This window comes from Chiloscyllium plagiosum, chromosome 4, assembly GCF_004010195.1.
Source record: "Chiloscyllium plagiosum isolate BGI_BamShark_2017 chromosome 4, ASM401019v2, whole genome shotgun sequence".
Taxonomy (NCBI): domain Eukaryota; kingdom Metazoa; phylum Chordata; class Chondrichthyes; order Orectolobiformes; family Hemiscylliidae; genus Chiloscyllium; species Chiloscyllium plagiosum.
This window is the reverse complement of record NC_057713.1, coordinates 74973834-75000433: the sequence shown is the minus strand read 5'-3', so window position 1 is coordinate 75000433 and position 26600 is coordinate 74973834. Positions and strand designations below refer to the sequence as shown.

At 41.3% G+C, this 26600-nt stretch overlaps 1 protein-coding gene across 3 annotated transcripts in view; it reads right to left on the bottom strand.

The window, feature by feature from the left end:
- Positions 1 to 23384: 23384 nt before the first annotated feature.
- fbxo15 (F-box protein 15) overlaps positions 23385 to 26600 on the bottom strand; it is a 66379-nt gene continuing 63163 nt past the window's right edge. For all 3 annotated transcript variants that reach the window (XM_043688451.1, XM_043688452.1, XM_043688453.1), the window contains one exon: positions 23385 to 25336. In XM_043688451.1, the coding sequence (XP_043544386.1) occupies positions 25067 to 25336 (270 nt within the window). In that variant the 3' untranslated portion in view covers positions 23385 to 25066. The remainder of the gene's footprint in view (positions 25337 to 26600) is intronic.

The window sequence follows — 26600 nt, the reverse complement described above, 5'->3', positions numbered from 1 at the left end:
TGTAAGCCTCTGTCAGCTTGAAACCTGATCACATGGTAATTAAGATTGTTTCTCCGCGAAGGACATACCTTCTAAAGATTTAAAAAGCCATAGCATTGGTGATAATAGCATGGAGTCGAAAAGTGTGATGATGGAAAAGCACAGCTGGTCAGGCAGCATCCGAGGAGCAGGAGAGTCGATGTTTCAATCATAAGCTCTTCATAATTCCTGAAACGTCGACTCTCCTGGTCCTCTGATGCTGCCTGACTGCCTGTGCTTTTCCAGTGCCACATTTTTTGACTCTGTTCTCCAACATCTGCAGTCCTTACTTTCTCCTGATAATAACACAGAGTCAGGAAGATTGTTTGAAGGAATTTTGGCACAGTTGTCTTCTTTGCCTCATCAATGACTCATTGGAGTTGCATAGCAACCACTTTAGGTTTCAACCATACAAAGTCTGGCTGAAGACAGTCACTTTGCATGAAAACCTCCTGCTAGAACCCTGAGACAGAGACACATAACCAGGGATGCTGTTTTCGGCCAACAGAGCAAAAAAGAAACAGGTATTCTGCCAAAAGAATTCAGGCAACCTGCAGTGGCATAAACATAGAGCTAGTGAGGAACAAGTGAGGACTGGACAGACCAGATGCAGGGGATTTTATTTCCTGTTTGTGGAGTCTGGAACCAGGTAACACAGTCTCAGGATACCGGGTAAACCATTTAAAACTGAAATTAGGAAATATTTCTTCACTCAAAGAGCAGTGAATTTATGGAATTCTCTACTGCAGAATGCTGTAAAGTCACTTAATATATTCAAGAAAGAGATAGATAAATATTTGGATTTTAAAGGCATCAAAAAGTATGGGAAGAAAGTAGGAAATTGCCACTGAGATAGAGAATCAACCATGTTCTATTGAATGATGGAATAGGCTCAAAGGAATGAATGGCCTAAAACTGCTTCTAGTTTCCATGTAACTCGTAACTTGTTCCCTTTTACAAAAGCTGATGACCTATGAGTACAACGTGCAGGTTAACATTGCATATTTGAATGCAGAAGCCATCACTAACTTCAAGTTTCAACCTCTTCAGTTCAGAAAGAGGCAAGCAGAAACAGACTTGTAGCGATCTTAGAGATCTAGCTTATATATAATTTTATACCTATTTTACCCTACTTTTAATTTTGGGTATTTATTCAGATTTGAAAATTTAGTAAGAAACTTGAGAAGCGCACCAGTAATTTTACAATAAAGTAACTGCTATGATTGAGGTTGGATTGGAGCGATCACTTTTTTGTTTTCTAGTCCAACTCACACACTGGTCACAAGAAACAAGGAGGTGCAACATTGTTGCTGCCCTGGCCAGTCCCTTTTCTTCAACAAAGAGTTCTTTGTTTGAAAATTCAAAATCTATTCATTTGTGTTCATTTATTCTCTTCCTCTCTCACACACACACACGTACATGCGTGCACACGCACACCCATTCTTTCCTTGTGCTTTCCACATAATTCTAGCTCATGGTTTATTATCTACCTCAACACTGTTTTTCTGTGCTCTCCCCCTTGATGTTATTAGTATCCAGAAAGTGATCAATGTCTGACGTGAACATACTCGTGATTGAGATTCCACAGCCCTCTGGGTTACAAATTCCAAAGATTGACCACTCTCTGACTGAAGAAATTGCTCCTTTGCCTGTTATTTTTAATGTCTTCCACTTTCTTGTCCAGGCTGTTATGCTGTGAGGAGTGCAAGAACAGGACAAATTAACTTCTTTTATTGTGTCAGTTATTTTCAAATAAGTGACTTGGGCCTCACCGGCCTTTCACATTCCTAGGTAGTTGCACAAGTGAAGCCACTTTTTTATGCTAAAGGTAAAGTGCAGATCCAAAACTCAAGCAATGACTCCCTCATTATGACAGGTAGTAAACACAGCCTGTTAGACTTTTTAACGAGAGGATCAAGCAAGTAACTGTCATAAAGTTTGATCAAGCCACGGATGTTATCCGTTCTACAGTGACCCAAAATGATGTGGATTAAACCTCCTTCATCTATTTTCTTTCTTGGTTTACTAATCTCTTCGAAGCCACTCTGGCAGTGAAGATAACAAGAAGTGTTGATAGTATTGTCAGATGTCTGGTGACATCTGGCACTGGTTTTGACACACAATAGGTTCAGTGTTGTTCAAAGTTTAAGTCTGTCGAGAGATGGAGTTTTCCAGGATTGCTTCGATATCCAGAGAGAAAATTTTCCACTCATCTCTGACCTAATCTATATCACCTGCCTCAATTAAATTTATTGCAATGTTAATGTAAATTGGTAATAGCAACATCACTGCAGACCTGTAAGTGGTAATATGTAGAATTCCTCTGATTTGGAAATTCTATTTATAAAAATAAATATCATGACTGATGGTGTTGCCTTTATATTGACACAATATGCACTGAAATTTCTCACCTTGCCACCTAAGATTCAGCCATCAACAATAAGAAAACAATGGTTCTTATTTGGAGTTTAGTCACAGACAAATGATTCCAAATGTATGTAACTTCCCGTTGTGAAGTGAGTAAATTATGTTGGAAAATGCAGGCCACTCATTTGGCAAAATATTATATTTGCTATTCAAAGGACTATTATTTTTGCTGCTATAAAATCAAAGGTCACAGCAACATGATAACTGGCTGCTGTGTTACAGAAGCCAAGCCACAAAGTTAGAAGCCTGCCCACCTTCCTGAAGGGCAATTAAAAGTTGCCTGAAGCAATTAAATTGCCTATTGCCTTTGATTTGTATACTGCCTGTGGTGGTGGTGGAGATTAAGGGAATCTTGGCAAGGTCTCCTCAGCAGTTGATACAAAGGCAGATGAGAGAAAGGACGCTGAAGAGCTGAATAGTTGCTGATGCATTTCAAACTGTTTGAGAGATAAAGGAAACAAACACAGAAAGTGCTGGAGAAATTCACCAGGTCTGGCAGCATCTGTGGAGAGAGAAACAGAGATAACATTTTGAATTTAACAGAATTCTGAAGAATTGTCATATTAGACTTGAAACGGAGTTCAGATATCCAGCATCTACAATAGCAGGTTTGAGATTTGTAGCCCAGGTTGAGTTTCTGGGTGTAAGTTTACTCACTGAGCTGGAAGGTTTGTTTTCAGACGTTTCATCACCATACTAGGTAACATCATCAGTGACCCTCTGGTGAAGCGCTGGTGTTATGACCCACTTTGTATTTATGTGTTTAGGTTACCTTGGGTCGGTGATGTCATTTCCGGTTCTTTTTCTCAGAAGGTGGTAGATGGTGTCCAAATCAATGTGTTGCTGATAGAGTTCTGGTTGGACTGTCATGCTCCTAGGAATTCTCGTGTGTGTTTCTGTTTGGCTTGTCCTAGGGTGGATGTATTGTCCCAGTCAAAATGGTGTCCTTCCTCATCTGTATGTAAGGATACAAGTAATAGTGGGTCAGGTCGTTTTGTGGCTAATTGATGTTTATGTATCCAGGTGGCTAGCTTTCTGCCTGTTTGTCCAATATAGTGTTTGTCACAGTTTTTGCAAAGTATTTTGTAGATGGCGTTCATTTTGTTTGTTGTCTGTATAGGATCTTTTAACTTCACTAGCTGCTGTTTTAGAGTATTGGTCGGTTTGTGGGCTACCATGATGCCAAGGGGTCTGAGTAATTATCCAGATGTCTTTGATGTAGGGGAAAGTGGCTACAGTTTCTGGGCATGTTTTGTCTGCTTGTTTGGGTTTATTGTTGAGAAATTGGTCGATTGTGTTTATTGGGTACATGTTCTTTTTGAATACACTGTTTAAGTGGTTTTCCTCTGCTCTTCGGAATTCCTCAGCACTGCAGTGTGGTGGCTCATTGGAATAATGTTCTAATGCAGCTTGTTTATGGGTGTTGGGACAATTGCTTCTGTAGAGTCACAGAGTCATAGAGATGTAGACCATGGAAACACACCCTTTGGTCCAACTTGTCCATGCCGACCAGATATCCTAACCAAATCTAATCCCACCTGCCAGCATCTGGCCCATATTTGTCCAAAACCTTCCTATTCATATACCCATCCAGATGCCTTTTAAATGGTGCTTCTCTGGCAGCTCATTCCATAAACGTACCACCTTCTATGTGAAAACGTTGCCCCTTAGGTCTCTTTTATATATTTCTCCTCTCACCCTGAACCTATGCCCTCTAGTTCTGGACTCCCTGACCCCAGGGAAAAGACTTTGTCTATTTATCCTATCCCTGTTCCTCATGATTTTATACACCTCTATAAGGTCACCCCTCAGTCTCTGACACCTCAGGGAAAACAGCCCCAGCCTGTTCAGCCTATCCCTGTAGCTCAGATCCTCTAACCTTGGCAACATCCTTGTAAATCTTTTCTGAACCTTTCAAGTTTCGCAACATCTTTCCGATAGGAAGGAGACCAGAATTAGACGCAATATTCCAACAGTGGCCTAACCAATGTCCTGTACAGCTGCAACATGACCTCCCAACTCCTGTACTTAGTACTCTGACCAATAAAGGAAAGCATACCAAACGCTTTTTTCATTATTCTATCTACCTGCGACTCCACTTTCAAGGAGCTATGAACCTGCACTCCAAGGTCTCTTTGTTCAGCAACACTCCCTAGGACCTTACCATTAAGTGTATAAGTCCTGCTCTGATTTGCTTTCCCAAAATGCAGCACTTCCCATTTATCTAAATTAAACTCCATCTGCCACTTCTCAGTCCATTGGCCCATCTGGTCCAGATTCTGTTGTAATTTGAGCGAACCTTCTTCGCTGTCAACTACCTCCAATTTTGATGTCATCAGCAAACTTACTAACTATATCTCTTATGCTCACATTCAAATCATTTATATAAATGATGAAAAGTAGTGGATGCACCACCGATTATTGTGGCACTCCACTGGTCACAGGCTTCCTGTCTGAAAAACAACCATCCATCACTACCATCTGTCTTCTACCTTTGAGCCAGTTCTGTATCCAAACGGTGAGTTCTCCCTGTATTCCATTAGGTTTAACCTTGCTCACCAGTCTCCCATGGAGAACCTTATCGAACACCTTACTAAAGTCCATATAGATCATTCCTGAAGAAGGGCTTATGCCCGAAATGTCGATTCTCCTACTCCTCGGTTGCTGCCTGGCCTGCTGTGTTTTTCTAGCATCACATTTTTCAACTCTGGTCTCCAGTGCAGTCCTCACTTTCTCCATATAGATCATGTCTACTGCTCTGTCCTCATCAATCATTTTTGTTACTTCTTCAAAAAACTCAATCAAGTTTGTGAGACATGATTTCCCACGCATAAAGCCATGTTGACTATCCTTAATCAGTCCTTGCGTTTCCAAATCCTGTCCCTCAGGATTCCCTCCAACAACTTGCCCACCACCGATGTCTGGCTCACTGGTCTATAGTTCCCTGACTTTCCTTACCACCCTTCTTAAACAGTGGCACCACGTTAGCCAATCTCCAGTCTTCCGGCACATCACCTGTGACTATCAATGAAACAGATATCTCAGTAAGAGGCCCAGCAATCACTTCCCTATCTTCCCACAGAGTTCTAGCATACACCTGATCAGGTCCTGGGGATTTATCCATCTTTAAGCGTTTCACGACATCCAGCACTTCTTCCTCTGTAATATGGACTTTTTTCAAGATGTCACCATCTATTTCCCTACCTTCTATACCTTCCATGTCCTTTTCCACAGTAAATACTGATGCAAAATACTCGTTTAGTATCTGCCCCATCTCTTGCATCTCCACAGAAAGACCAACTTGCTGATCTTTAAGGGGCCCTATTCTCTCCCCACTTACGCTTTTGTCCTTAATGTATTTGTAAAAACCCTTTGGATTCTCATAATTCTATTTACTAAAGCTATCTCATGTCCCCTTTTTGCTCTCCTGAGTTCTCTTTTAAGTGTACTCCTACTGCCTTTATACTCTTCTAAGGATTCACACAATCTATCCTGTCTATACCTGACATATGCTTCCTTCTTTTTCTTAACCAAACCCTCAATTTCTTTAGTCATCCAACATTCCCTATATCTATCTGCCTTTCCTTTCACCCTAACAGGAATATATTTTCTCTGGACTCTCGTTATCTCAATTCTGAAGGCTTCCCATTTTTTCCAGCCACCCTCTTACCTGCGAATATCTGCCCCCAATCAGCTTTCGAAGATTCTTGTCTAATACCATCAAAATTGGCCTTCCTCCAGTTTAGAACTTCAACTTTTAGATCTGGTCTGTCCATTTCCATCACTATTTTAAAACTAATAGAATTATGGTCACTGGCCCCAAAGTGCTCCCCCACTGACACCTGCCTTATTTCCCAAGAGTAGGTTAGTTTTGCACCTTCTCTAGTACGTACATCCACATACTGAATCAGAAAGTTTTCTCCATCAGAAATTCCTCTCCATCTAAACCCTTAACACTATGGCAATCCTAGTTTATGTTTGGAAAGTTAAAATCCCCTACCATAACCACCCTATTATTCTTACAGGTAACAGAGATCTCCTTATAAATTTGTTTCTCAATTTCCCTCTGACTATTAGGGGGTCTATAATACAATCCCAATAAGGTGATCATCCCTTTCTTACTTCGCAGTTCCACCCAAATAACTTCCCTGGATGTATTTCCAGGAATATCCTCCCTCAGCACAGCTGTAATGCTATCCCTTATCAAAAATGCCACTCTCCCTCCTCTATTGCCTCCCTTTCTGTCCTTCCTGCAGCATTTGTATCGTGGAACATTAAGCTGCCAGTCCTGCCCACTCCTGAGCCATGTTTCTGTAATTGCTATGATATCCCAGTCCCATGTTCCTAAGCATGTCCTGAGTTCATCTGCCTTACTTGTTAGACCTCTTGCATTGAACTAAATGCAGTTTAATTTATCAGTCCTACCTTGTTCTCTGCTTTGTCCCTGCCTGCCCTGACTGTTTGACTCACCTTTTTTCTCAACTGTAGCAGTCTCAGATTGAAATCTTTCCTCACTATCTTCCTGGGTCCCATCCCACCACTTTACAACTTTAAATCCTCCCAAGCAGCTCCAGCAAATGTCCCTGCCAGTATATAAGGCCCGTTCCAAATTAGGTGCAATCTGTCCTTCTTGTACAGGTCACGTCTACCCCAAAACAGCTTCCAATGATCCAAAAATGTGAATCCTTCTCCCACACACCAGCACCTCAGCCATGCATTCATCCGCTCTATCCTCCTATTCTTGCCCTCACTAGCTCATAGGACCAGGAGTAATCCAGATCTTACTACTCTCGAGGACCTCCTTTTTAAATTCCTGCCTAACTCTCTGTCATCGTTCTTCAGAACCTCAACCTTTTCCCTTCCTATGTCATTGGTACCAATGTAGACAATGACTTCCTGCTGGTCCCTGTCCCTTTTGAGAACATTCTGCACCCTCTCTGAGACATCCTTAATCCTGACACCAGGGAAGCAACACACCATTCTGATTTTTCGCTGCTGGTTACAGAAACAGCTATCTGTACCTCGGACTAGAGAGTCCCCTGACACAATTGGTCGCTTGGAACCTAACATATATCTCATTGCATTAGAGCCAGTCTCAATACCAGAAACTTGGCTGTTGGTGCTACATTTCCCTGAGAATCCATCACCGCCTACATTTTCCAAAACAGCATACCTGTTTGAAATGAGGTAGCCACAGAGGACTCCTGCACTACCTGCCTACCTCTCTTACCTTTCCTGGAGTTAACCCATCTATGAGACTTTGCCCCCTTCCTATAACTGCCATCCATCACACCCCCTTGCTCTTGCAAATTCCTCATTGCCTCTAACTGCCCCTCCAACCGATCCATTCGATCTGATAGGATTCGCAACCAACGGGATTTATTGCAGATATAATCCTCAGTAACACATAAACTCTCCCTAAACTCCCACATCTGACAAGAAGAGCAGATCACTCTACTAAGGGCCATTTTTGCTTCTTTCAATCTACAGACCCAGAAAATAGCACTGTCTTATTCCTCTACAAAACACTGCTCCAGGTTAAATCAATACTTATGGCGTATATTTTAAGTTTAATCAAGAGACGTCGCTCAATAAATCATATAATCAAGAAAGAACTCACCCTACTCACTACTGTAGACTTAGTTTAAGGCCATGCTTAAAATCTACTTATATGCTTCTGTGCTGTGACTTCTCCCAGACAGATTCCTCCAAGATCAGTTGTAAGCTTTACTGTTTTTTAATTTTCCCAGATGCACTTTGATGTCCAGTGATACATGAATTCAACAGCAAAGGCAGTTATTGCTAACTCTGTCAGTTAGCTACGTGGTTTTTTTCTCTCTCTCTCTTTCTCTCTCCTGCACTGACCTCACCATGTGTTTCCTTTGTCTGTTCTTCTCCCTTTTAAAAATGCTGTTGTTTTGACTTTTTTTTCTCCAAAGTTCCAAAACAATGCAACAGCATATAAAAATGTAATTGCTGCTCCTGGAATTTGGGAAAATCACCTCCAACACCTAAAGTACCTAAAAAAGGAGCAGCTGTTGTAGCCAGAAATTTTTCCCGTCATCCATCTTGGTTCAGTATTTGGTCAGTATGTGTTGTTTTCCTGTAGATGCTGGTTTGAAGCTCCCCATTGACTGTTCGTTCTACTGTGACATCTAGGAATGGTAGTTTGTTATTGCTTTCCTCCTCTTTTGTGAATTTAATGCACTGAGGATATTGTTGGTGGTTTTAAAGTTTGTTCTAGTTGTTTCATTTCATGATGGCAAAAATGTTATCCATGTAGTGACCTAAAGTTTGGGTTGAATGCTTGGTAGAACTATTTGTCCGGTCTCTGTATTGCTGTGTCTCCTAAGAATCCTGATATCAGAGATCTCATAGTGGCCAAAGAAACACTGACCATGCTATTAGAAGGACCAAAGGCACATTCACCAGACACCACCAACTTCATCAGCAAAGACAACATCATCAAACTTGCCTTATCACCCATTTCATTCAACAACAAAACTTACAGACAAACCAATGGAACACGCATGGGATCTCCAATATCAAGCAAAGTGAATGTCATCAACAAAATACCTTGCAAAAACTGTAACAAAAACTACATTGGACAAACAGCCAGAAAGCTAGCCACCAGGATACATGAACATCAACTAGTCATTAGTTGTCTACTATCATTAGTGTCCTTCCATACAGATGACAAAGGACATCACTTTGACTGGGACAACACATCCATTCTAGGTCAAGCCAAATATGCATAAGAATTCCTAGAAGCATGGCACTCCAACTAGAACTGTATCAACAAACACATTGGCTTGGACTCCATCGACCACCTGCTGAGAAAAAGAACCAGAAATGACATCACCAATCCAAGGAAACCTAAACATATAAATAGGAAGTGGGACATAACACCAGCACTTCACCAGAGGCTCACTGATGATCTTACCGAGTATGGTGATGAAACGTCTGAAAATGAACCTTCAGCTGAGCCAGCAAACTTACATCCAGAGCATCTACAATATTTTGCCTTTATTCAAGAGGTGAGGGAATTGATCTGAGTTCAAATTCTGAAGGGGAGCGATTGAAGGATTTAGTTTGGGGGGGCATCACAGTTAGGATGAGGCACTACAGCCACTGATGGTCTCCAATACAGTTTACAATCACAGCCCTGACATAATCATATTCCTGGCGCAGTGGCTCAGTGATTAGCACAGCTGCCTCACAGCGCCAGGGACATGGATTTATTTCCACCCTCAGGCGACTGTCTGCGTGGAGTTTGCACGTTCTCCCCATGTCTGCATGGGTTTCCTACTACAAAAATGTGCAGGTTAGGTGGTTTGGCCATTCCAAATTGCCCAGAGTGTCAAGGGATGTGTAGGTAAGATGCATTAGGCATGGGAAATGCAGGTTACAGGAAAAGGGTAAGGGGATGAGTCTTCAGAGTGTCGGTATAGGCCCATCGGGCCAAATGGTCTGTTTCCACAATGTAGGGATTCTAGAATGCTGGAACGAAGGAGTGACAAGGAATTGTATTCTTGGGGTGGGGTACTCTGGTGGAGGATCCTTAAGCAAAATGGGGGGAGAGAGGGGCAGCTGGGCAGCTGGGCAACTACCTGATCACTAGTTGTAGAACATGGTATATATTATAAGCCCAGAGGAGCACAATGAGGAGCATAGGCAGCTGCATTCCCACCCCCAGAGCTTACCCTGAAGAAATGGTTTACAGGTTGATGCTCAAATTCCCTTAACAAGTTTTAGTGTAAGTGGCTTGGGCAATTGTATCTCTCCAGGGAGGCAGTCACATTTATTCATAGTACAGCTACTGGAGAAATAGCTCTAATAGTGTGGGTAACCCTCTGACACTGAAGTGTATTGAATTTCTATGTCTTGGGATTCTTTCTGGGATCAGCTGGACATCTCTGCAGCATAACACAACCAGCAGAACATCATTGCATATGTGAGTTGCTGATGGATTGTTCAGGAAAATGAACAGTAACATCAAGCTCACCACAAATAAGGACAGACAGACCAAGAAAATGAAACATTTTACAGACATCCCAAGATTCCCTAAACTACAAAGGAAAATAAATTGTTTGCGGGTGTCTGTGATGGCTCCTGTGGGGTAACCAGGGCCTTTGTAAAGCAGAAAGGCTTTTAATTCCTTAATATACAGATGGATGAGTCTTCCCCCTTGAAGATGCTGCAGGTATGTGTGTGGTAGCCTGGCAGTCACCATGATATTCATACCCTTCGAATCTTGAAAGTGTAACAGTTCCTTACACCATCTGTACATCTGGATGGCTGACAACTTGGAGACAATTCCAAGAGTTAAAGAGGTGGCTCTTGACTCCACTATCTGAGGAAAAGGAATGATGCAAGGTGAGTCACACATCCTTTAGCAAGAACTGGCTTTATACAAATAAGATTCTCATATCTGGACTGAGCTGATAGTGTCCTGTCATATGCAGCAGCTCTGTAATCCCTCATTCTGGTCATTTTGCTGTGGCCTGCTCAGTTTGGGCTTTGCAACCACAAAGAGAAAGGTGGTGGTGGGAGCAGACAAGAACATAGTCAACTGGCAAACACTTATTATGAAGACTGAAACAGTAACTCAGATGAGGGACATCAGGATCCAGTCCAAGGGTAACCCATCACATTAGGGCCAACAGAGCGTGAGAAACTTTGAATCCCTGAAATGATTAAATACACAAAGAAATCAGGAGGCTTATGCTCATCAGCAGTGATAAAATAGATTTTGTGGATCACCTAACGACGAGCCCCAAAGGGCAGACAGCTGTAGCTCATCCATCATCGTTGGTCCACCTCTACCTCCCTTCTTACCTGAGATGAATAGGAACCTATGGAGATTCAAAGTATCTCCCCACTCCTGCTCATATGGGCACCTTCTGCTGGAGCTCAGGGACAACATAATGGCTTTGCAGTTTTGTGCTTAAACCTAGCACCACCTCTTATTGGCTGGGAGAACCACCAGTTCTTCAATGGAGGAAGATGTGTGCAGAAAAAAGGGTGATCACAGCATTCCTAGCCTGGATGGACTCCTTCATTCTTCTTGCCCAGGCACATATATCCTCTGGAAAGTTCATTAGAGCTTCACACACCTCATATTAGGCATCCAATATTTGCCTTACAATCAACTCCAGATGCTTGCTGTCTTGCTGGGGCACAGCACCTTCCTGGTCTCCCACTTCTCTGAGTATCAGGTGACTGGACAGCCACAGCTCCAACACCTCATTCTGTACTTGTGGTGTGATCAATCCAGTGGGTGCCATCAGTTTCATCAACTCGTGAATATCTACCAAGAAACAAACCTCTTAGCTGGTACAAGGTGCAGAGTAAAGATATGACATACCCCTCTCTTTCCTCAGAGTTCAACACTGGCTCCTCAGTGCTGCTAGCTGCAAGAGCTGATAACTGGCCTGTTGAAGAAAGTGTAAGGATGAGCAACACTTAAAAGCACAAATTGTGCTTTTACAGAGATCTTCATCTGCAGCCATTACCACATGCAAAACCATCTTGACCCCCATCCCAATCACATTCCCTTGCAACCACCCAGTGCCAAGAGGGGGTATCCTGATGCCTACCACCCTTGGCACAACCTTCGCCTTTGCATTGACTAACTTATTAACCCTGCTGTGTATTTCTCTGTCTCTCCTCATGCTCCCATGACTGGCACTCCCCAGTCCTTTTCCTTCTATGGTGGCTTGGTGGTTAGCACTGCAGCCTCACAGCACCAGGGTCCCAGGTTCGATTCCAGCCTCGGATGATTGTCTGTGTGGAGTTTGCATGTTCTTCCCCGTGTCTGCGTGGATTTCCTCCGGATGTTCCGGTTTTCTCTCACAGTTCAAAGATGTGCAGGTTAGATGAATTGGCCATGCTAAATTGCCCATAGCGTTAGGTGCATTAGTCAGAGGGAGGTATGGACTTGTTGGGCCGAAGGGCTTGTTTCCACACTGTAGGGAATCTAATCTTATGCACCCTCTTCTCTTACAATGCAGCAACAGTGAGTTCCATCAACCTTCAGTGTGGTTGTCACAAGCACTGGCTATTTTTCATTCACTTCTGTGTCATTTATTACCTTTCCCACTCTCACATTCTCAACGCAAGACAGAAGGCTCCTATAGTGGACATTGTAGCCACATGGGGACCATTCATCCATTCTGATTGTTAACATCTCCCACATACAACACATCGTCCTTGTGCCCATAGATATTATGTCCAACCTTATGTCAAGTTTGGATCTTTGCTCACTGTAGACTGCAGTGAGGGGAGAGGTCATTTACTCCTTTGCAGCACAGCAGCCAGGTCCTATGGAGGCCCCCATAATGACTTGCCTCCCCCATCCAGGCTTGCATGGTTGGGCAAGAACCCTCTTCTTCCCATCTGGTAAGATGACAATTTCCTGCTGTTCTTTCTCAGCCTGAAGAAGGGAACACAGGAGGTCATCATCAAACCATGGAGCTGCTAGTCAGAATGCCTGTGGATAACTTTTTCTGAAAGTTTGCAGAGATTAGTCAGTTCAATTGACTCATACTGAAATGTGATACAGAATGACATTGACACACTGTGCAAAAAGTATTTCTTCAAAGTGGGGAGGTGACAGCATAATAACATTATTACTGGACTGGTAATCCAGAGTCTATGTAATGTTGTGGGAAACGAGGTTCAAATCTCACCAAGGCAAATGGTGGAATTTGAGTTAATAAAACTGTTGACTATGAATTCATTGCTGATTATCAGAATGTCCTTTTGGGAGGAAAACAGCCATCCTTATCTGGCCTGGCCTACACTGGTCTCCAGAACCACAGAAATACTGTTGATTCTTATCAAGGCAACAAATAGCGAGTTTTTAGAAGATTTGCAAATCAGGTTGAGGTTCTGGATGTAGGTTTGCTCGCTGAGCTGGAAGGTTCATTTTCAGACGTTTCGTCACCATACTACATAACATCTTCAGTAAGCCTTCGGACAAAGCTTCGTCTGGAGGCTCACTGACGATCTTACCTAGTATGATGACGAAACATCTGAAAATGAATGTTCCAGTTCAGTGAGCAAACCTACATCCAGAGGTAACAAATGTTGGTTGTAGCCAACAATTCCCTCGTTCCATGAAAGAATTTTTTAAGAAGTGGTCTGTAAATTAATAATGTGTGTGGTTGTGAATGGGAGCATATGCATTTCTATGGGCATCTCTGCATAAGGGAACGTGTACGTGTGTGTGTGTGCGTGTGTGTGCACATATATCTGTGCATTCATGTGTGTTTTTTTTTAATTTCCAACATGGACATCACTGGTTAGGCCAGGATTTATTGCCCATATCTAATTGGCCTTGAAAAGGGAACTGGCTTCTTGAAACATCACAGTCCCCATGCTATGGATAAGCCCACAATGCCATGAAGGAGGAAATTCCAGGATTTTGATCCAACACACTGAACGAATGGTGATATATTTCCAATTCAGAGTGGTATGTGGTTTAGAGGGGTGGGATTCCCCTGTATCTGCTGTCTTTGTCCTTCTAGATGGTCATGGTCATAGGTCTTGAAGGTACTGTCTAAGGAGCGTTCTTGGGGAGGTTTTGCAGTGCATCTTGTAGATAGTACATGTTGCTGCTACTGATTGTTAGGGTTTGAGAGAGAGCAAATATTTGTGAAAGTAATGCTAATCAAGTGGGCTGTTTTGTTCTGGATGGTGTCAAGTTTCTTGAGTGTTGTCAGAACGCACTCATCAAGGCAACTGAGGACTATCCCATCACACTTTTGACTTGCACCTTGGATGGATTGGTGTGACAGATGGTGAACATTGAAATACTCTATCTACAGTACATTCTGCATCCTTGCCATCCTCAGCGCTTCTTCTACGTGGTGTTCAACACAAAGGAGTACTACTTCATCAACCATATGGGCTGGGAGGCAGTCACCATCAGATTTATTTTCCCATTCTTGACAAGGCTTGTAAACTCCCACTCAACAGTATACCCAGGTGCTGGCACGTCTGGAGGGGTTTGCCTATTAGATATGACCCAATGTACCAAGAGAAGTTGACAGACGATGCCCAGCTATTGACTAGGTGGTACATTTCAATGAGCATGTCTAGCTCAGACTGTTGCTTAGATAGTCCGTGGGACAGAGCTCACAGTTTTGACACAACTGTCCGGATAGTAGTGAGGAAACATTTGCAGTCTTGACTGAGTAGGGAATGGAAATGCCTAGCTTAATGCTGAGTGGTTTGTGAGTTTTTAGCTCCTTTTTGACTTTTCTGCAGTGCTTAACTGGATGACTTGGTATGGAATTTCAGAGGGCAGTTCAGAGTTGCTGTGCCTCTGGAGACATAGTAAGAATGGATTGTTTCCTTCCCTGAATAACATTACTGAACCAGATAGATTTTTAATGAGTATCTGATAATTTCATCACCACCATTACTCAGACTAGTTTTTAGTTCCAGATTTATTATTAATTGCATTTAAATCCTGAAGAAGGGCCTGTGCCCGAAACGTCGAATCTCCTGTTCCCTGGATGCTGCCTGACCTGCTGTGCTGTTCCAGCAATAAAGTTTCAACTTTAAATTCTCCAGTCTATTAGTCCAGTAGCATTACAACTACAACACAGTCTCTTTGAAATCAAAATGAGGCACTTCAGATTTCTAAATTAATTCAAACAAATTCATAGCCAATCATAGCATCATAGGGATTTACAGTGCTGAAGGAGCCCATTCAGCTCATCATGTCAGTACTGGCTGACAATAAATACATTAACTACAGAAGGTGATACCGTGTGGCTTTGTTATGAAACCTATAGAGATCAAAAAACTTTTAAAAAGAGAATCACAGTGATCAACAGAAAGATTTTGGACAAGATTTCATGTTTTAAGACTTTTATTGTAAGATATAAATTAACGTCAACATAACTAAACAATGTTTGGTAGGCAACTGATGCAACAAAGTGCAGAAAAGGAACATTTCCCTGGAACCCCTGTCCATATTTGTATGTCATGCCACACTCTCAGTAGATATGTAACATTGCAGATAAAGTACCAAGCTATACTCAGCTTTTCAACAGGATACCTTTGCAACCAGAACTAGTCTTTCAGTGTTCTTTTCCATAAGACCGTTCACTTAATTTCCTGAGTATTATTGAAATTATTTCCTCTAATAACAAACCTTCTGGTGACTCCTTGGTCTTTAAGTTACACTGCCTGTATGCGTCTCATTCAAACACAAAATCCATTGTCCCCAGAATGCTGAATGGTGACTAACACAAAAGTAGTATTTCATTCTGCCTGGCATTTTAGCATCCACTATGTTCAACTTTACTTTCCAGGATTTGTATCTGAAAGTCTCTATCCAGCAAGGCCAGATCCCCCACTTTTGGATCAAGATATGAAAACTGATGTTTTGAGTTTCCACCTGTGGTCTCTATCCCCACAACATCCAAGTCAGATGCATCTGTCTCCAAGTATATCACTGTTATGTGATATTGAATCACTTTATTCTTATAGTGAATAATAGTCAATTGCAGATGGAAATGTGTTGCTGGAAAAGCGCAGCAGGTCAGGCAGCATCTAGGGAACAGGAGAATCGACGTTTCGGGCATTAGCCCTTCTTCAGGAAGAAGGGCTAATGCCCGAAACGTCGATTCTCCTGTTCCCTAGATGCTGCCTGACCTGCTGCGCTTTTCCAGCAACACATTTCCATCTCTGATCTCCAGCATCTGCAGACCTCACTTTCTCCCCAATAGTCAATTGCAGCCAGTTTTCCGAATGCTACCTATTTAATGTGGTACTGGGTTTCATCAAGCAAGCAATGTCATGAAAATTTAACAGTCTGCACATGTTGATATGAGATGAAAGTTTATTTTCTCAATAAAAGTGTGTAATTTCCTATGAGGTTCCAATAGTAATTATTTATCATTGATGGCATGCAAAATTCCATTGCTGCACAGCTGCATCATGATGTGATTATGGAGATGTGTCTGTTGGAAAAGTTGACCACCTGGAAAATTCTGGATCTGGGGAGAGTTTGTGTTTTAAAATTTTAATGGTAAGAATAAATCCCCAAACAGTAGTATTGGTATTGGAGTATGAAAGGCTGTTGTGTCATCTCCTACTTTCTCCACTCAAACCTTTTTATGGTGTTCTCAAGGACTCCTTTTGTAACGTGGTTGAAATATTTGCAAAGAGGAATAAATTCATAACGTCTGACAACTATTTCAGAATTCAGGCTTAGCAATAGTCTGGACTTCCCCATTCCAAATAGATTGCACTTCAGTCATCTGTTAGTCTGGTTTTCTGGTTAATGAGCACTGCTGATCCTCCCGTGTAGCAGTGTGGAAGCGCCAATCTTTAGGAATTCCTGTCTCAGCTCCTTACTATTTCACTGGGTTTGTGGTTGGAGGAATTTTCCACTTCTTTTAATGCCACACAGAAGCCATGACCCAAGTATAGAACCTATTGTAAAGCCTTCTGTTGACCTCTTGTTGAGTTGACTTTTCAATTCTGTTGCCTTCATTCACATTGGTAATATTCAAATAACTGAAAGTAATTTTGTTTGGTTATGTAATATGTGCATAAGTAATGATTGCATTCTCTAGGTTATTAGCGAGGTAATTATTTTACTTCATTATCATTTTTTGTATATAATTTGTTTACATGTTGAATCATGCAAGAAATCTTGTGTTTTGCTTATGCCTTGACATATGCAGAGAAAGCTGAGTAAGTTTTATATATCTATGTAACTTGAAAATCTCAGGTTTTATTTGCATATAAAACAAATAAAATATTTAAAGTAACACTGAGCTGAACTTTTGACACATTTGTGTATGCTATGTATCGTTGTCATTTCTCCTATAATCTAAATATCACTAAATTGATGTTATTTTGATTAGAATTTATTTTGGGATTACTTAATTTTAAGACCAATTTTTTGAGATTGTTATTACAAAAAATTTCATTTATATAGCAACTTAATGACATCTGAAATGCTTCATACGGTGACTTATTTTAAGGTGCAGTTCCAGTTTTTGTGTACAAAGAAAACAAATGGTCAGTTAGTGTTTTTGATGCTAGAGGAGGCATTTTGACAGAGGTCTATATGCTCTTTGGTGCAAACAGATCTTCAACAACCACCTAAACAAGTGGATAGTGCTGGTATCAAATATAGATATAGTGTTTCAGAGAACACCCCTGGGACACCCGGACCAACCAACCCAACCACCGCGTGGCTCAACACTTCAACTCCCCCTCCCACTCCACCAAGGACATGCAGGTCCTTGGACTCCTCCATCGCCAGACCATAGCAACACGACGGTTGGAGGAAGAGCGCCTCATCCTCCGCCTAGGAACCCTCCAACCACAAGGGATGAACTCAGATTTCTCCAGTTTCCTCATTTCCCCTCCCCCACCTTGTCTCAGTCAAATCCCTCAGCACCGCCTTCCTAACCTGCAATCTTCTTCCTGACCTCTCCGCCCCCACCCCCACTCCGATCGATCACCCTCACCTTAACCTCCTTCCACCTATCGCATTTCCAACGCTCCTCCCTACCTTTCATCTTAGCCTGCTGGACACACTTTCCTCATTCCTGAAGAAGTGCTCATGCCCGAAACGTCGATTCTCCTGCTCCTTGGATGCTGCCTGACCTGCTGCGCTTTTCCAGCAACACATTTTCAGCACCGGTATCAAATATGTAAGGATAATATTTTCAAAAGCATAATGCTTCCTCAGGGCTGTGCTGAAGTGAGAGATTACCTACTTGAATTGCACAATCTTCAGATTGAAGTCAAATGTGACCAACTGAACCAAATTGCCCTTGATGGCAAAATGAGTTGGCAGGGTGGGGAAGTTAGTTTTCCAACTCTTGGTATATTTCTCTGTGAACAAAATTGGTTGCTTAGCTAGCAATAGGTTCTTTATGAGCATACATTTAAAATCAATTCTCTCATTTTGGAGTCCTTTTTGTTATTCTTTCAGATTTGAGACTAATATAGTGGTCATGTGTGGCTAGGCTTGTGTGCTGGGATAATAAGTTCAAGTCCCAGCATGATAGCTAGCCAATAGAATTTGCATTCAGTTACTAAATCTGCAATTAAAAAGCTCATCTCCATAAAGGTGACAGTTTAAAAAAAACCGTCAGTTCACCTATGCCCTTCAGGGAAAGAAATCTTGTTAGAACATAGAAGAATACAGCGCAGTACAGGCCTTTCGGCCCTCGATGTTGCGCCGATCCAAGCCCACCTAACCTACACTAGCCCACTATCCTCCATATGCCTATCCAATGCCCGCTTAAATGCCCATAATGAGGGAGAGTCCACCACTGCTACTGGCAGGGCATTCCATGAACTCACGACTCGCTGAGTAAAGAACCTACCCCTAACATCTGTCCTATACCTACCCCCCCTTAAATTTAAAGCTATGCCCCCTTGTAATTGTTGTTACCCAGTCTGACCCATATGTGATTCAAGATCCACATAGTTGTGAGTAAATTTTTTTAAGGCTATGTTTGCTAATAATATCACATGTACAGCTTTAAATCACATGCACAGGTTTCAGGGGAGGTAGAGATTGGGACTTAGGAAGAAATGAAATGGGGGGCGGGGGGGGAAAGAGATCAGGACCTGGGACTATATTGGGATCTGGAAGAGAATTGAAGAGAGGGTGGGGAGAAGGAAACCATGGCATAGAGAGAGACCTCCCAGAACCCAGCCCCTCCTTGTGTTTACTGTAACCCCTCCCCCCACAAAGTCCTGGCCCCTCCTTGTCACCCTAGCTCTTCACTCCTTACTGGAAGATTTCTGTCTAGATTCCCCTTTCCACAGCCCTGAGCTTTATTTTAAAATTGCATGCACCTTCCTTCACATTTGCACATGATGTCACTCATAAATTCTATGTGATGACATTGTGTTTGGATTCATATTCATCTGTGTTCCCAAATGAGTACACCTATGTAGTAGCCGAGAGTTGCAAGTGTCAGCAAGTGCTGACATTTTTTTAAAAATGCCTTCTGAATGGATCTAGCAAACCATTCAGTTCAGTTAGCTTGGGCAACAAATGCCAGCACCGCCCAGCTCTCATGAAAGATTAAAGAAAAAAATGTGATGGTGAAAATGGGTGTAATTTTAATTGAAGCTAAATTTTGCATATGCTCGAAACTTGAAATACAAAAGGTGCTAAAATGACAACCTCCATTGCTTTCCGTGAAAGAGTTCAAATTCCACCATGGTAGCTTTAAAAAAAAGTGACATTGAAAGCTAGTGTCAGTGATGGTGACCATGAAAACAATGACTGTGGAAACCCATCTGATTTACCAAATGACTTTCAGGGAAGGAAGTTTGCTATCCTTACCTGGTCTGGCTTATATATGCCTCTCTCGATCCATAGTAATGTGGCTGACTCTTAACTATCCTCTGCAAAGGTCTTCTCGTGCCACCCACTTTCAATGAAAGAAAGGAGAAAAAAAAACCTCATGATTCCCCCATTGATATTCATAAAGTATGAAGAATAGGTTAGCTCTTACCAACTTTTCTCAGTGAGTCCTTGTTTTTAATCAGCTAGCTAATGACCTAACTTTTTGTTGCTGTTCTATTTAATTTTTCATTTTTATAGCAATAGTTTGGATGTGAGGGTCTGGAAATGGGGAATCATTTTGGAAATTACTGCTTTTGGAGGGCTGCAAGGCAACTTTTTTTCAGGTTCAAAGTAAACTGCTTTTATACATACAGTCTTGACTACAAACTCATGTTACTTTTTTCTTTCAAAACTATACTTTATTCATGAAAGTATCTATAGACATAGTCACTAAAACAGTTCTGTACAGTAGCATATGATGAAACAAACATTTTCATTTGACTCTATCCAGCAAACAAATCAAATGCATTTCTTATTTTACAAGATTATATTTACATATATTTGAGGAATCAGAAGGGTCTGATAACTGAATGGAGCTCCATTTAACTTTGGTAGAAAGACCTTGGATGGTGGTCTTTCCCCACCATGCAATGGTGGCAGCTGTCCCACACTTTAGTGTGTCCCTCAGCACCTAATCCTGAACTTTGGAATGTGCGTGTCTGCATTACTGAGGTCAACTCCCCGCTCTGGAAGAGCAATAAGTTTCAGGCAGACCAAAATGTGTCCTTCACCGAGTTGATGGTCCTTCAGGGAAGTTGATGTTTGACTCAATGTGCATCCCTGGAAACAGACTGGAGGGCAGAGTCCTGCATCATGGAACAACTTGGAATGAACCTCAACAAAGATCACTGCATCTTCCCCCAGACTTCCTTTGCAAAGGTTCATTCTGGCAGGTGATGTGTGACGGTCTCAACAACAAGCCACACCCCCTCCCCCAACCAACTCTGCAGTGACATCCAGGGCAGCAAGATAGCATAGAGAGTTCAGACATGAGTGGTCTCACAGGAATTGCCCTTCTCACCACCAGCTAAGCAATGTCTTGGTGCTTGTTGGAAAGTTCTGGTGATAAGGCTTTCTGGCAAATGACTTTAACAGTTTGCTCAGGGAACCATGTAACAGGATCCACCCCGCCTTTTCCCCACAGGGTCTCAAGGATGGTACATAGAATCATTGAGATGTATAGCACAGAAACAGACTTGGTCCAACTCGTCTATGCCAACCAGATATCCTAACCAAATCTAATCCCATTTGCCAGCACTTGGCCCATATCCCTCTAACCCATTCCTATTCATATACCCTTCCAGGTGCCTTCTTCATGTTGTAATTGTACCAGCCTCCACCACTTTCTCTGACTGCTCATTCCATATATGCACCACACTCTAAATGAAACAGTTGCCCCTAGGTCTCTTTTATATCTTTCCCCTCTCACCCTAAACCTATGCCCTCCAGTTCTGGACTCCACCATCCCAGGGAAGAGACCTTGTCTGTTTATCCTACCCATGCCCTTCATGATTTTATAAACTTCTATAAGGTCACCCCTCAGCCTCTGATGCTTTAGGGAAAAAAAGCCCCAGTCTATTCAGCTTCTCCATATAGCTCAAAACATCCAACCCTGGCAACATCCTTGTAAATCTTTTCTGAATGTTTTCAGGTTGCACAACATCTTTCTGGTAGGAAGGAGACCAGAATTGCACACAATATTCCAAAGATGGCCTAACCAATGTCCTGTACAGTTGCAACATGACCTCGCAAGTCCTATACTTAATGTTTTGACCAATAAAGGAAAGCATACCAAATGCTTTCTTCACTCTGTACTTGCAATTCCACTTTCAAGGAACTATGAATCTGCATTGGTCACTTTGACCAGCAACACTCCCCAGTGTTGACCAGCAACACTTAACTTACTATTAAGTGTATAAATCCTGCTCTAATTTGCTTTACCCAAAATGCAGCACCTCACATTTATCTAAATTAAACTTCAACTGCCACTCTTCAGCCCGTTAACTCATCTGATCGAGATACTGTTGTACTCCGAGGTCGCCTTCTTCGTTGTCCACCAGGTTTCATCTGCAAATTTGCTAACTATACCTCCTATGTCTATATCCAAATCATTTATATAAATGACAAAGAGCACTGGACCCAGCACTGATCCTTGCGATATACCACTGGTCACAGGCCTCCAGTCTGAAAAGCCACCACCACCCTGTCTTCTACCTTCTAGCCAGTTCTGTATCCAAATGGCTAGTTCTCCCTGTATTCCACGAGAACTAACCCTGCTAACCAGTTTCCCATGGGGAACCTTGTCGAACGCCTTACTGAAGTCCACATTGATCACGTCCACTGCTCTGCCCTCATCACTCCTCCTTGTTACTTCTTCAAAAAACTCAATCAAGTTCACGAGTACATAATTTCAAATGCACAAACTCTGCTGACTATCCCTAATCGGTCCTTGCCTTTCAAAATACATGTAAATCCTTTCACTCAGGATTCGCTCCAATAACTTGCCAGTCACTAACATCAGGCTCTCCGGTCTATAGTCTGCTGGCTTTTCCTCATCACCTTTCTTCAATAGTATCACCACGTTAGCCAACTTCCAGTCTTCCGGTACCTCACCTGTGAGTATCGATGATACAAACATCTCAGAAAGGGCCCCAGCAGTCACTTCCGTAGCTTCTCACAGAGTTCGAGGTGCACCTTATCAAGTCCTGGGGATTTATCCAGTTTTATGCATTTCAAGACATCCAGCGCTCCCCACATTCTATATCTTCCATGTCTTTCTCCACAGTAAACACTGATGCAAAATACTTGTTTAGTATCTCCTCCATCTCCTGTGGCTCCACATGTAGCATGCCTTGCTGATCTGTGAGGGCTATCCCTAGTTACCCTCTTGTCCTTAATGTATTTATAAAATTCCTTTGTATTCTCCTTAACGCTATTTTCCAAAGCTATTTCATGTCCCCATTTTGCCCTCCTGATTTCACTCTTAAGTATACTCCTACTGCCTTTATACTCTTCAAAGATTCACTTAAAATCTGCTGACATATGCTTCCCTTTTCTTAGCCAAAACTTTAATTTCTCTAGTAATTCATCATTTCCTATGCCTACTAGCCTTTTCTTTCACCCGAACAGGAATATACTTTCTCTGGACTCTGTCTCATTTTTGATGGCTTCCAACTTTCCTGCTGTCCCTTTTCCTGCGAACATCTGCCCCCAGTCAAGGATATTTTTGTCCCCTCCAGGTGGTCGTTCAGGCCTTGATCGAGATGCATCAAACTGAAAAAAATTCCAGCGTGCAAATCAACCTCCATGCAGATGTTCCAAATGATGTGCCAACTCAGGAGGATGATTTGGTACCAGAAATACATAAAGTAACTCAAGGCTTTTAATAATTCTAATCTCTGATAAGCAAGAGAAATCTTTTAAGTTGTGTATAAAAATAAAGCTGTTTTAAGAGAATTTGAGAAGCTTTAACATCAAAACTGTTTTCGTCACATACTCGCTTTTTATCCAGAAATGAATGTACCAACTAAAATATATTCAAAAGATTAATTTATTGTTGCATTTGCTTAACTTAAAACTTTTTTTTGTTAATCATTCCCAAATGTTAAACCATTAAGCTGAAGCATAATTAAACTGTCACACAAGTGACAAACTGGTCTTCATGAAAACAAAGATATAGTTTTAAATGCATTCTCATCATTCTATTCAGCACTTTTGGTGAAAACGAGATGAAGATTTCTACAGCATTACTGATGCAAAAATCTGAGACTGTCAATATCAATCTGCTTTCAGTAAAATAAAGTGAGCTTCCACATTTCTTGAAACTGACAACATCAATAAATGGCTAAAATAAGGTCACAGATTGTGGCCTGATAAACAGCTTTTGCCATCCATGTGTTATTACTGCAGTTAAAACGAACAGAACAGGAAGCTTGCTATAAAAAGATAGAACACAACAGGACAAATAATATACTTGAATTCGAAAAAGGTTTTAATTAACATCTTACTAATTATGCTCTCTTTTCAATTATAAGTTGATAAGAACCGGCTTCTAAATATTAAACTGATTTGGACAGCGAGAACAAATAGTTCTTAAAATGGCAATTTTAGCCAGTTGATTAAATAAGTACACAATGGTCTCTGAAATATTACTGCACTTTTTCTACTTAAAACATTCCAGCTTTTAATGTCAAAATATTCTAAGAAAACCGCCACCAATTTTGAAAATTCTACAAAAATTCAAAGTGAATCCATTTGCTATAATTACCCTTTCAAAGTACGACAGAAAACAGCTGTCCAAAATGGTCTAACATTTAAAAATCAGTTGCATGATTAAGTTCCAAAAGCCTCACTTCAACTAATTGAACAGTCTCCATCAGCATCCTCAGGCTTAACTAGAAACAAACCTACTGACCAGCTTTTCAACTGCTGGAGTTGATTGAGGCCTTTTGAATTAAAGTAGAACAGAAAAAAAGTGTTCTACACTTCTTTCAAATTAAACGTGTAGAAGTTTCAGCGACTGATAGAATGCGAACATTGGTAATGCAGGTCTAACTTAAGGAATATGGTAAAGAATATGCTAAAGATTACATACCACAACATAAACCAGAAAATAAAGTTCAAATACAGATTTCCTACACTTCTAACAAAAGGCATCTGAAGTTAGTTTACAACTCACTTACTTCTCTATGCCCACTTTTTATTTATTTTCCTTTTACTTGAGTTTTTTTTCCAGAATCTCCAAACCTCAGAAGTTATTCAAAGTTGGACGTCTTAAAAGACAAGAGTTAAGCAAAGGTGCAAGCAGGTCGCCCTTTGCAGAATGGGCCTTATGAAAGTCATGCAAATTTTGTCATACCAATTTATCCTAAACATTACAAATGCAACAGGACAGACAGCAATCTCCTGTATTAATTCTGCCTGAAAACATGATTGTTTTCTAGTGTAACCAGGAAAATATTGGAGAACTTTAGCAAACAATAAGCATCATTTTAAAATAGAAGCAACCAATATCAGAAAGAAAGGAATTTGAGATTGTAATCCAATTGTCTGGGATCCTGACTGTATGAGAAATAATTTTTAAAGATAAACTCAATTTTGAATTTTGGAAATCCTCACAGAATTCAGCCTAATTACTCACTCAGATTGGAACATTAGTTTATGTGCATGGAACAGATGATTGTTAAAGTTAGCCATAGGGCTTCATATGGACAATTAGTAATTTGTTGCAAACCAGGCATTTATTTTTTTAACAATAAAATAAAGGACAAGGTTGACAATGTAATATTGTTGTTCTTCTTCCAACCACATTAGCTCTATATGAACTTTTCCTTCTGGATCCTCGTAATCAATTGCCTGTCTCTCGCCCAGGTAGCTATATCTTATAGTAGATGTACTAACTGAGTGCAGAGCTACTGGTGAGCTTACACTCCAAAATGGTTTTTCTGCTTCATCCAGAACAGTCACATCCATTAAGCAACAGTGCTGAAATTAGAAATTCAAATAGTTTAATGCTTCAGTAATCCTTGAGGAGAAAGTGAGGTCTGCAGATGCTGGAGATCAGAGCTGGAAATGTGTTGCTGGAAAAGCGCAGCAGGTCAGGCAGCATCCAGGGAACAGGAGAATCGACGTTTCGGGCATAAGCCCTTCTTCAGGAAGAAGGGCTTATGCCCGAAACGTCGATTCTCCTGTTCCCTGGATGCTGCCTGACCTGCTTCCCTTTTCCAGCAACACATTTCCAGCTGCTTCAGTAATCCCACAAGTTTAATCTAGTAACTAACATCAAAAATTTGATAATAAAAATAAAGTACTGCAAATACTGGAAATCTGAAAATAAAAAGCTGAAATGAAGACTGCTGAATGGACCTCTAATTCCAAATCGAATGTTGATCTCGCTTTGAGCACCTCCTGTGCAGCAGTAACCTTGTATGCTTCATTCTGTCTAAGCACCCTATGATCTGTCTGTACTGCTTGCAAAACAGATCTTTTCACTGCCCTTAGGTACATGTTACAACAATAAATCAAATCAAAATTCCAATGCAGAAAAAAACTCAGCAGAGACGTAGCAGACTGTGCAATGACAGCACTACCAGATTAGCTGTCAACCTTAGCTCAGTATTGGTCCTATCACTGGGTTAGAATGTCGTGAACTTAACTTCCCTTTCAGAGTAGTGTAGAATCTTTCCATGGACACTTCAGTTCAATATTGAGATTGACACTGCAGTACTATGATGCAGTTTTTGAAGCCCTTCTTGATCTCTAAGGCAAGTGTAAAAGATTCCACTATTATTCAAGAATAATCAACTGGATTGCCCCCTTAAGTAACCTCACTAAGAAAGGTTACCTGAGCAGGTAATTTCCTATTGCGTTTCCCTATAATACAATTCAAGTTTCCCAACTAATGAAATACGTGAAAGGAAATCCATAAACAATGAAGGGAGATATATAAATGCAAGTTCCTTAGTTTAATTTCAGTTTTTAACATAATGCAACAGAAATTACTGAATGGCAGTCAGTTGCGGGAACTAGTACTGAATGTGCTGATTTATTGGGTAAGAAAGTCTATTTTTCTTTATTTGTGGAGGTGTGCATCACCAGCTAGCCAACATGTATTGCCTATTCCTAGGTGTCCTTAAGGTGATGGTGAGCTGCCTTCATGAACCAATGCAGTCCATCTTATGTAGGTAGATCCACAATGCCCTTACGGGGAGAATTCCAGGACTTTGACCCAGCAACACAGAAGGAATGG